Raw genomic sequence first — 12,500 nt, forward strand, 5'->3', positions numbered from 1 at the left:
TTTTCACATGCAGAAACATTTAGAATACAACAAGCTATTTTGCTGATAATAGATGAAATGTTCTTTCTCGTATAAGATGAATTGAAAGCGATGTAAGTTGACAGTCTCGACTCAAAACTCTATCTGCGATCCTCAATGTTTTTGAGAATTGAGGATCGAGTTTCGAGACCCTCGAAAATTTTTTTGAGGATCTCAATCAGAAATCTCGAGGTGAGATGAGACTTCTCGAAAGCAAAACAATAGCGTTAGACAAAGGCTTTTGACAGAGGGCCGCCTTTAATATTTCCAGACATTCAGTACCAAATTACATTATTCATTATTCGTGTCTTTCTTACGATCGCTTCCACTGTATGCACGATTTTTTCTCGACTTCATTTTTTATACAGTATTGTGAAAAAGTAATGAGAACGTAATTCGACGAAATTCGCGAATTTCGGGGCTTTTCGATGAAAAATGGCGAATTTTTGTCCAGCGCGAGCGAAAGTTCGCAGAAAATTCGCCGAATTTTCGCAATGCCTATTGTTTAAGTTGACGCGAATTTTCGAGCAAAAATTCGCTTTGACCGATAATTCGTTCCGAAATTTCGAGCGAAAATGCGCATTCACTGACAGCTCGCACATGTGTGGAATGAAAGTCGAAAGGCATCATACAGTGCTCTTCCCTGGTCAAAAAAATAATAACAAAGAAGCTGCGATCACGCAAGGCTTTTAAGCTATGTGTTTAAGTCTTTTTCCGCTGAATTGAAATGGAACTATTGATGTTTTTTTCACTGCGGTGACTTGCTGGCACATGACAAAAATTAAGTTAAAAGTTATCCTGAAAATTGGTAAGTAAGCTTTTCATACGTATAAGACAGCACATCAATAAACACTTCTGGTGTAATACAAATGTAGACCCGGGAACCATTTTTTTGCTGCTGTGATGCTACAAGATGACACTCGCCAGCTCTTTTATATTTACAGGCTTTGCATTGTCGACAACAGTTTGTCCTCACAACCAAAGGATTGAAATTGCATGTTTTGTCGAGTCTTCTCTGGCGAGAAAGGTGAATAAAAAGTATATTAAAACACATTACAAAGGGCGAATTTTGTAGAGAATTGAAATGGACACAACTACTGAACTATTTCCAAAATAAATGTACTGATCATCAAAGTGCTGTCAAAGTGACTGCTGTTGTTTACAAAACTGAATGGCCGATCGATATGTGATCGATGTTTACAAACCACACTACGAAATTTCCCGTACAACAAGCGAAATTACACTTTTGGTTTTTCGCGCTGGACTCGAAAATGCGGCGAATTTTCTCTCTTTGTTTTAGCGAATTTTCGTACTGGGCTCGAAAATGCGGCGAATTTTCTCTCTTTGTTTTAGTGAAATTACGCTGGAAACATCGCGAAACGACGCTCGAATTTTCGAGCGAAATTGGGTTGTTCCAGAAAAAACCCACACCCCCCTCGACGGATGGGATTCTGGAAATTCTCGCGGGAGGGGGGTCAAGGACCCTGGAAATCCAGGTAGGAGGGGGGGTTGAACTCGAAAAAGTCTTCTGCAGGGGTCATCTGAACCCATAGTTCACGTGATTCGAACGTTTAGTTCGGTGACAGTTTAGCGCGCTCAGACCCTGAAAATAGTAGAAATATTTTGTTCACATATTTGTCACCTGACATAAATGATAATCTAAGTTCCTTCGCAGGTCCTTTTATAGCAGAAAACGCGAACAAGATACTAAAGAAAGAGCCGTCGCAACAATATTGCAACGAGGAGTTTGAAACGCGTGACACATTTTTACTCGTACCCAGACCCAGCGTGCCACCGTTGTTTCATGTAATGATACAAAGAAAGAACAAAGAAAGCGCAAAGAGCAAAGAAAGAACAAGGGCAATTGATTTTTATGAGCTAAGAGTGTATAAACACTCGTTCGCGTTTTAGCATTTTTGGCCTTGCGCACGGTATTGGCTGTCAAACGCTCGTTATCGACAATACCCGACTTTTAGCTGTTATTTCTTTGCTACAAAGTATTTATCTGGAATAATACGGAAAACAAACGCTTGTCTATTATGTCTGCTGTTTATTTTGATACTTGCCTTGCGTTTATTTTGCTTTGTTAGCACACAGCACCAAGACAAAGTTGGTGGAATCGGAAAATTTCGTCCGGCGCGTTACATTTTATCCGACACATCGCACTTTTAACATCGTTTCTATCGTTTGTATCGTTTCAAACTTTCTATTGTTCGTTTGGTTCGCGGCATCTATCGTTTCAAAGGATGGAAAGAAAAGGTTTAAAGCGTTTCGAAGGTTTCAAAGGTTTCGAGCTTTTCAAAGTTTGTACTTTGCGTGAGAGAATTAGTCACGTACTGAGTAAAAATTGTCACGTGCTAGGCAACCAAACTTTGTTCAGTGAAGCAGAACGAGGTAATTGTTTTGTTTTGGCGCTTTTCACGGCTTTGCAATTTTCAAAACTGGAATTTTAGCGTGTATTTTGGGTTATGTACGAAAGAAATATTTGAGAGGAACGATTAAAACGAAGGAAACCAAGTGTTTTACAAACCATCGAAACGATTCAAACGATACGAAGCAAACCATACATCAAACCATTTGAACGCTAGGCGAAACGAAAAATTCAATTTTGGCGTGATGGTTAAAAATTTAGTGCAAAAACTAGTAGCGTAACGCTAGTTCTACCACTATTACTCTAAAAGTACTAACTGTCTGTGGATGAATGTTTCCCAGGGTATTGTCCAACTATTGTGCACCTAAATTTTTAATGTTCTTGGGCAATTTCTTGAGAGAAAGAAAACATTTACGCAAACATCTCAATCACGTTCACTGCTGTTTTCCTCGCTGATTTCAATTGCGGGTTTTTTATTTTGTTGTTAATTGAAAACAGAAAGATATTTTGAAGCTTTCTTTTTACCAGCTAAATGCACATGAAATTTACTTTCCATTTCTGTTTTTAGATTTTTACAGTAACGTTGTTATCTTAAAATCCAGCACTTTATTTAGCGTTACGTATTTTGGAACGGCCTTGACCACCAATATTGTGTGCAAGGCCTTTTGCTCCTTTCTTTTCTTAGTTCCACACAACATAATCTAGCCAAAGCTTTAGGAATTGAAAAAGAACATCTTCTATACGTGATTGTGCGTATTTTCTATTAAAAATATATTAAATTTAAGCCTAATATTTTTTCCCGAAAATCCAGGCAGGAGGGGGGGTCTTTTGTCTTGGAAATCCAGACAGGAGGGGGGGTCTTGGGCTTCAGGAAATCCAGGTGAGAGGGGGGGGTTAAAAAACGACCCCATCCGTCGGGGGGGTGTGGATTTTTTCTGGAATAACCCATTTCGTCGAAAGTTCGCAGGGACAAAGAACGAAATTCACGCATTTCGCTCTCATTACTTTTTCACAATACTGTAACTGCCTAATTACAAGGACACTATTGATAAAGAGCCTCAATCCAGATGCTAAAATTTCTCGGAAACACATTCATAACAAATCAAGCCTTCATGCACGTTGCGAACGATCTGCGGTAAACAGGAAGACGCGGCAAAAGTCTTCAACCAAACATACCAAATGCAAACAAACTTGAGCTTAAAAACATTTACACGATACTATGCGATACAAAAATTTTGATTTATTTTTCTCCAACTGCTTCCTTTAAGATTTGCAGACATTTAGGAGTGCCGAAACCGATAATTTGCAAGTTTGTCAGAAGATTGTCGAAGGAAGCTGTTATGCCTCGACAAAACCGACGCATGTAATGCAAACCACAGCTCCTTGAGATTTGGCGAGGGAGTCTCTCTTTCATCTGTCAGGATATTCGACTATTTGATGCCGAAGATGCAGCATATCGTTTATCTATGGAAGGACGGCAGCTCCCAAGCATTGAATATACGAAACGTTGCTGATTTCACAAGGCTTCGCTGACTGATAATGTATCCTTTTATAACTTCATCGAATGATGAATGACGATGAATATCGTAAAACTGTAAGATCTCTGTTCCGGGAGTTACCGTTTTTTGGTGTCAACCATTTTGTACCGCTCCACGGCCAATTTAATAATCTCAACACTACTTCTCTTCCAACCAAAAAATGCCTAGAAAAGCTCTCCAGTTTTCATGACCATCATTTATTCAGTCTAAACACATCTAGTAATATCAACCCGGACCAAAATCTTGTAGATCTAAAAATTCACAGGAGGTATTTTCTCCTCATAGTTTTTACACGATGAAAAATAGTTTTCACGATACCAATGATATGTTTTCTTTGTTCCATGCGAATGTTTGAAGCCTAAAGTGCAATTTTGGAACTCTCCAGACTCATCTTCTTAATGAGCTTGGATATCCTTTTAATATTATAGGAATAACTGAAACCGGAGTTACTGAAAATGATCAGTCTGATTATCAACCAAGTATTCCTGGCTGTAGTTTTAAATTTGTCCCGACACCTCTTGCTGCTGGAGGTGTTGGAATGTTTATTGATGAAAATGTAAAGTATCGAGTTATTGAAAAAACCTCCTCACACGCTTTTCAAGCACTGTGGCTTGAATTACAATTTGAAAGGAAAAGTAACATTATCTGTGGTGTAATTTATAGGCAGCACAACTCCCCTGAGAGATTTCAGACATATTTTGATGAAACCTTAGAAAAACTTAGCAACTCAAGCAAGCCAATCTGTCTTGGGAGACTTCAACATAAACCTCCTCAATGCTGAAACCTGCAACTTTACTAAAAACGTCTTACTTTCGTTGCAAAGTTATTCTTTTATTCCTACAATTGATAAACCAACGAGGGTCAACAGTAACTCAGCCACGCTAATCAATAATATCTTTGTAAACCAAATTGGTAGGGAAATCACGAGTGGTAATATAATCCCGGATATAAGCAATCACTATTCTCAATTCCACGTTTTACAGAATTTACATGGTTCAATTTATCGGCAAGACCTAGACTGGCCTCTACCCTGCTCTGCCTTTGCGATGCGTAAACAACAAATTGGGCAGAGTATCATGCAAACCAAAACACAAAGCATGAATTAAAAATCACACAAGGGAATCATTCAGTGGTGGAGTAAAGTTTTACCCCGGTTGCTTTGCCGATGCGTAAAACAACGGGATTAGGGCTCATAGAATAAAAATCACCAAACAAAATTTCGAGAACAGCACCAATTCATTTAACGTTTTATGAAACATGACCGGTTACCACATGAACATGCATCGAGCAAACAAAACATGCACAGAATAAATGTCTTTTTACTAGACGAACTTCACAGACACGCAAGAATTGTTACACAAAGGCCCTGTTCAGACGCCGTACTTCACATGAGCCGAATCGAATTCGAATTTAGACCGACACAAATTAATTAATCCTGGCTGAATTGATTGCGCCGAAACTAATTTACAAGAGGCATACTATGACTGAAGAAAACTGCAAAGTTGTAATTCATGTGAAGTACGGCGTCTGGATCAAAGCCACTCCACAGCTGTAATTTCCGAGTAAGCCAGGCAGGAAAAGTTGCTTAGCCGATGCGAATTAAACCTGTCCTTCTGAATTAATTCAGACACCATACTCAATAAATTTGATTCGGCTCATGTGAAGTACGGCGTCTGAACCGGGCCTAAATGAATAAAATAAGAGATGAATGTTTTACCTGGATGGAGTAGTACAATAACAGTGAACGCTTACTCTGCGACAATGCGTCGTCTTTTTTGGCTGCGGAGGATCTTCAGTCTGTTCAGTTTCCTGCGTTAAAGAAGGCAAGTGTTTCGTGGACCACTCCAAATCCTTTGTGACCTAGAGACTCTCATCAGCTGAAAATCATTGTGCACATTTAAGTGCCGAATCAAATGCATTGAGTTGCTTTGGCACGAACTAAAGCATTTCCTTCGGAACCAAGTTAAACCGAAAACAAAAGAAGAGGTCATGGGTGGCATCGAGAGATTTTGGAGCAAGAGGGTGGATGCGGAGAAGTGTTCAAGATACATCGGGCATTTGCAGAAGGTGTTGCCAGTCGTTGTTGAGCGGGAAGGAAAAGCATCTGGCCATTAGCAACTAAGAACTGTAAAAGTAGACACACGTTTTTATTTTGACATGTATTTATTTTTAAGTGTAACTGAGGTCGTGTAAGAAATTATCGTTAATAAAAATGAACACTTTGTTGTGCACAGGTAAATGTTTTATCAAAAAATAAGCAAAAATAATCTCTTTTTCTTTGAATAAAAAAAAACTGAAAAATACAAGACTTGAAGCTACATGTAGTAAGATAAAACAAAACAGATTCGTTGACTTTCAACGCGATTGACTGACATGTTATATGAACACAGAGACAAAAATCATGTCAGCGCATATCACGCCTTTCTGGGCACAACTTTTTCTGTGAAGTGAACTGATGGAAAAATTCATTCCATATACGTTTTGGGGGCACAAAGTGCAAAATGCCCTGTCTAACTAGTTTCTGTGTGAATACACGGCAGAGGGGTAATTAAATATTCAAGTTAAAATCAACAATGGGGGCACAAAGCGGCCAATCGATGATATCACGAGACTTACAACGCTGGGGAAGCACTTGGTTTTTATTTGAAAAGTACGCAAAATAATTCAATGAAGACACCTACATGCCTTGCCAGAGTTTCTGAGGAACACGAAAAATGATGGAAACCAACAGTAACATAAAAATAAAAGCTGTATAAAATAGACAGAAAGAGACGCGTGAAAAATTAATCACGCGAAAACTCCTTTGTTTTCTCCACTCGAGAGTCTCTAAAATTGTCTCGAAAATTTCTCGAAAGCCCTCGAACGTCTCGAAACTCGACTCGAGCTTCGAGAATTGAGTTTCGGAGATCGAGCCTCGAGCTTTGAGGGCCTGTCAACTTACATTTGCACGGTACTGTAGTTTGTAAAAATGACGGTTGGATACATCATTTTTAGGGGCTACTTTTGTAGTAACATTTGTAAGATAAACTTTAATTGACTTGTCAGTTAACCAACTGGGAAACATATTACGTTTCAAAATAGTAGTAAGAGTATTGATGTCATTTCTAAAACCCTGGGTAGTATTGTTAATTTTAATTTATATGCCCTGTCTATGGGAGTTTTAATTAACCCTAATTTGTACTGAAAAGGAGCAAAACTGAAAAAATTTGTAAGCAGACCAATGTAAGTCTTTTTCAAAGAAAAAAGTGATACAAGAACATTTATTGTTACATGATCTCTGCTTGGATAATAATACATCTAAAAAAGGCAATTTGCCATCTGTTTCTGTTTCCATTGTAAACTTAAAGGAGAACTCAAGATAAAAATGGAGTATTTTTTCCTTCACCAAATTTGTAGTGCCTGATTTAGTTAAAGGAAATATTCGAGTATTTGAGGGGTTCCTTACATTTTGACATTTTATGAGACCAGAAAGATCCGTATTGATCGCTCGATGGAAGTCCGCCATTTTGCCTGTATGATAGCAGACTTGGGCGCTAAGGGTGACGTCATTGCATACACTTACTTGAACGCAGGAAACTTGAAAAATGGTTCAGTGCGCTATTGTGGGCTGTTCTAATAGAACTCTCAGACACCAAAAGAGTTATAAGTTTTCATCGCTTCCTTGTTTAAAATGACCTCTCACGCGAAAACATTCCTTACGGTAAGTCGTTTTTCACCGGTAGTCGTTCAAAGCTCTACGTAAGCCGTAAGAACGGCATGTCGTTTACTTGACTCAACTTCCCGTGCAAAAATAAAAGTCTGGCATTCAAACACTTGGGTATCCGTTTAAAAATACTCGCCACCCGTGAGCACGGCTCGTATAAACATCGGCAGAAGTACGCAGGAAAATTTTTGAGCCGATTGAATAACTCGACCTTTTCAGAGCGGGTGAGCTTTCTAAACTCCTTAGAGTGTTAACATTACGGTTGCCGAGGCCCTAATGACATGGTGCTTTTTTCAGAATCTTTCTGCCTTTGCTGTCAACATTTCGATGATCGATATGCTTTTTAAAAGAGACTCGAGTTTAACACAAAAACTTTCCCAAAAACGGTGGAATAGTTGACAGTATGCGGTCCAACACTGTCCGCACGACTCAACCAAGTCATGCGTGACCATGTGTGACCCCTATCTGCTATGCATGTTTTATGTTATTCATAAAATTCCCATAAGTTATTAAAAGAAACCAAATACTGTAAACCTTAACCTCAAATCCTTCTTTGTCTGAGATTTGTTATTTGTCCTTTCCCTGCCTACTTTATCGCAGGGGAGAGATTGTTTTATCCTCTGGACATGCCGAATCTAGCAGCAAAATCTCTAAATTTCTGCCCGCCGAGATATTTGTGATTTTCGAGAACTGCCGTACCTTGAAGAATTAGCAGATTTGGATCTGGGCTTATCTAACTGAACTGGAACGGAACTGCCGCATTCCGCGTGTATGTTCCAAAAATTTATATGCGGCCACAAAGCTTATCGAAACTCCGAAAAAGAAGGTGGCGTGTTCCAAAAAGGTTGGTATAGCTTGTGTTTGCATTTGTGCAAGTTCAGTTTACACATGAATTTCTTCAGCGCCAAAATGTCAAAATGTTCCAATGCAACGAAAAATGGAGGACAGTCTAACTGTTTCAAATTTCCTGTTTTCAGCCTATCGAAGTAAACAGTACCAATCCTTACGACGACTTTCTACCATTTTATGCAAATTTCTGTCGGGAGTCAGGAGTCATGGGATGTTGGTTTCTGGATTGTCGTGATCCGCTGGACTGGACAAAATTTGATGAACTACTACGCACTCGGGCCGATAAATAAATGTCTTATAACGATCTCTATCTAAATCGCCACGCAATATTTTATATAAAATGGTGTAACAACGTAATATTGAGACAAAAGGGCTTTATAAGGAACATTTACGGCAAGTTTCAGGTTGCAATACATGGTTGCAATTTTCTTACAACTCATTCTTTGGATGTAAGCTTATTGAAATTAATGATGATCTGTTCAAGATGTCTTCACAAATATTGTCTCTTTTAGTACTGAAAATAAATGTAGTGGAAAATTATCACTATCTGCAAACGGCAATGTTTCTATTATGACGAAGATGTTTAAGTACTGTATTGCGATATGCATCGTCCGAGGAAGTCATGAAATTAAACACAGTGATAGTAACCGCGAGTTAACGTTTAACACAGAGGAAAGTCTGGTTTTCACCTGTTGTTTTTCCCCGAAGGAAACACTTCCTTTTCTTCAATCAAAAGAGATTCATGATTTACAACGCAATATTAGCCATATTCCTTATTTTTCCATTCGGATTTCACACAGAAGATTAACCAATTCATCTTGTTGTTAATTGTGCGTCCTGCAATGTTTTCGATTGTTATTTCAATAACCCGGTGTGTCGTTCGTAATGTTCAATGCCGTTTAACCTCATTCATCGCCAAAACTTGCTCGGCCGTTCAGTCGTGCAACCTTACCATTTTAAAGTTTTCTTCAGTCGTTCAGTCGTGCGGTTCATCCGTGCAAAATTTTCTCTGGTCGTTCGATCATTCATGCCACCCGTGAGAGAGACTTTCCTACCCGTTTTTATCTGTCCACTTGCCGCGCGTTTTGCCGTTTGCACGGATACCGCAAGGAATGTTTTCGCGTGAGAGGTCACATATGTTCGGATCATTTTGAACCCTCCTGTTATCAAGGCATCTTGGCCACAGCAGTCGATGCGACACTTGCGTGTAATTGATGATATGTTAACTTTGTGACTCCATCGATTCCATTTATACCCAGTGAATAAGCTATGTTTTCTTTATTTGGGAGATTTCAGTGGCAAACCCGCACTCACAAGTAATTCCATGGAAGGGGAGCCTGGAACAGAAACATTTGTGGCTTCGCTCTCTAAAAGCACAGAATATCTCCCATTGAGGACCGTCCCAGTCATTCTGAAGAATGGAAGTAAGTCAATGCGCGTTAATGCTTTGCTGGATGATGGAAGTACTAGAACTTATGTAAATGAGGATGTTGCAGATTGCCTAGGGTTGGAAGGTGAGCCAGTTTCATTGAATGCCCGACTTCTGAATGACACCACAGCCCAGCTTAGAAGCCGATCAGTTAAATTTGAGCTAGAGAGCTGCGATGGTCGTGTGAAAAAAGAGGTTGCAGCCCAGACAACAAAACGCGTTACTGGTAATATGCGCGCCATAAACTGGGTGGTGGAAAAGAAGAACTGGTCGCATCTGAAAGGAATAAGGTTTCCATCACTGGGCAGACGTCCCATTATTGACATGTTAATAGGGTTGGACCTGTCAGACCTACATTGCTCATTAAAGGAAGTTAAAGGCAACCCTGGTGAACCCATCGCAAGGTTAACTCCTCTTGGATGGACAAGTATTGGCTTATTCCAGGAAAATTCAGAAAATGAAGTTAATCACATGTCATTCTTCATTGGGGAGGGAAGACAACTAGACGCTTTGATTAAGCAGATGTGGGAGATTGAGGAACCTCAATCATGTTTACTGGTTCGTCCTCAAGACAAAGAAGCTGAGAAAACTGTTCTGGCCACCCTCAAACAAACTTCCGAAGGATACGTGGTGGGACTGCCCTGGAAATCTGTTGCCCCATCCCTTGAAGACAACTACACCATGGCTTTAACTCGTTTAGAGAGTACAGAGCGTAAATTGGCAAAGCAGCCTGAGATAGCAGCAGCTTATCAAGAGGTAATCAATGGATATGAGAGAAAGGGATACATTTGTGAAGTTCAGTCTGAGAAGGAACAAGTAACTAAGGTCTGGTACCTTCCCCACTTTCCTGTTGTCAGACAAGACAAGAGTACAAGCAAAGTGAGACCTGTATTCGACGCATCGGCCAAGTATAAAGGGGTGTCACTAAATGATGTTCTCCACCAAGGGCCCAAATTGCAAAATGAGCTCATCAATGTTCTAGTCAGGTTTAGACGATCACCAATAGCTCTAGTATGCGACATTACAGAGATGTATCTTCAAGTTCATCTGCAGCCAGCTGACAGATCAGTTCATAGATTTCTGTGGCGAGACATGAACAAGAATGATCCACCCAAAGTGTACGAGTTTACTCGAGTCGTGTTCGGAGTCAATGCATCGCCTTATCTGGCTCAATTGGTGGCTCAGCACAATGCCAAGTTAAACTCCGATGAATTCCCCAGAGCAGCAGAAACTGTATGCGAAAGTACCTACATGGACGACAGCCTAGATTCTGTGGAGACAGTTGAAGAAGCTATCAGGCTGCACCATGATCTCACTACGCTTTGGAAGCGAGCTGGTATGACACCAAAGAAATGGCTCTCTAACAGTGAAGAGGTTCTGAAAGTGATACCAAAGGATCATTGTGTCGCAAATTTGGATCTTGAAGCACAAGTCTTGCCAGTCATTAAAACTCTAGGGATTTCCTGGGAGTCAAACTCAGATCAGTTTACTTTTGTGGTGCACCCATCACCAGATGGCTTCAACTGGACAAAGAGAAGCTTTTTGAGTCGGACATCAACATTTTTTGACCCCTTGGGACTAGTATCGCCATTTACCATCAGAGCTCGCATGATATTGCAAGCAATGTGGACTGCTGGCCTAACCTGGGATCAAAAGCTACCAGTTGATCTTGCCAAGGCAGCATCGACATGGTTTAGAGAGCTTCCAGATTTGTCTGGGGTCAAGGTACCAAGATCTCTGAAGAAGTCTGAACAAGTCATAGATTCACAACTGCATATATTTACAGATGCATCACAGGAGGCATATGGTGCAGTAGCTTACCTGAGACACGAGTATCAGTCAGGAAGTACAACAGTTCGTTTTGTGATGTCAAAGGCAAAGGTTACACCGCTGAAATCCATTAGTGTTCCCCGACTAGAACTGATGGCAGCTATTGTTGGCTTACGAATCGCCGAAACAGTGGGGCAGACGCTCAGTCTTCCAAAGGATAAGTGGGTCTTCTGGTCTGACAGTCTGGATGTTTTGCATTGGGTACGTGGACATTCCCGTCAGTTCAAGCCATTTGTCTCAAACAGGGTTGGGGAAATACAGACCAAAACTGATCCTGCGCAGTGGCGCTATGCACCAACCAAAGTTAATCGTGCCGACAAATTGAGTAGGGGGATGCCAGCAGATTCATTGGTCAACGACCAGACCTGGTGGAATGGTCCTGAGTATTTGAGTCAGCCAGAGCGAATGTGGCCCCAAGTGCCCCTGCCCAGTCTCTGTTCAGATGACGTGGAGAAGAAACTAAAGTACAGGGTCACACTTCTTAACTCTTCTGAAAGAGAAGTAGCCATGCTCAAATTGAAGTGGAAAGACACAAGACTTGATCCAGAGCGATTTTCAGACTGGTTTAAATTTCTTCGTGTTTTGGCCTACGTTGTTCGTTTTGTTCAAAACAGCTCAAAGGTGGCAAAACTTCAAGGCCCCTTAACAGTAGAGGAGATCAATGATGTTGAGGTTATGGTTCTTCGTCAAGTACAACAGGAGTCCTACCCTGAGGAGTTCTCACGAGCTCGCAAAGGAGAAGCTTTACCTACACGATCAAAG

The 12,500-nt window shown here is 40.4% G+C and overlaps 1 protein-coding gene and 1 pseudogene across 1 annotated transcript in view; one reads left to right on the forward strand and one right to left on the reverse strand.

Annotated features, from left to right (window-relative positions):
* The window catches only part of LOC138056642 (golgin subfamily A member 6-like protein 7), a 1,423-nt pseudogene extending 1,106 nt beyond the window's left edge, over positions 1–317 (reverse strand).
* Positions 318–9,803: 9,486 nt separating this feature from the next.
* The window catches only part of LOC138056651 (uncharacterized), a 3,117-nt gene continuing 420 nt past the window's right edge, over positions 9,804–12,500 (forward strand). Inside the window, exon 1 of the mRNA XM_068902498.1 lies at positions 9,804–12,500. This exon is cut by the window's right edge and continues 420 nt beyond it. Coding sequence (XP_068758599.1) covers positions 9,804–12,500 — 2,697 coding nt within the window.

This window comes from Montipora capricornis, chromosome 1 (assembly GCF_036669925.1).
Source record: "Montipora capricornis isolate CH-2021 chromosome 1, ASM3666992v2, whole genome shotgun sequence".
Taxonomy (NCBI): Eukaryota; Metazoa; Cnidaria; class Anthozoa; order Scleractinia; family Acroporidae; genus Montipora; species Montipora capricornis.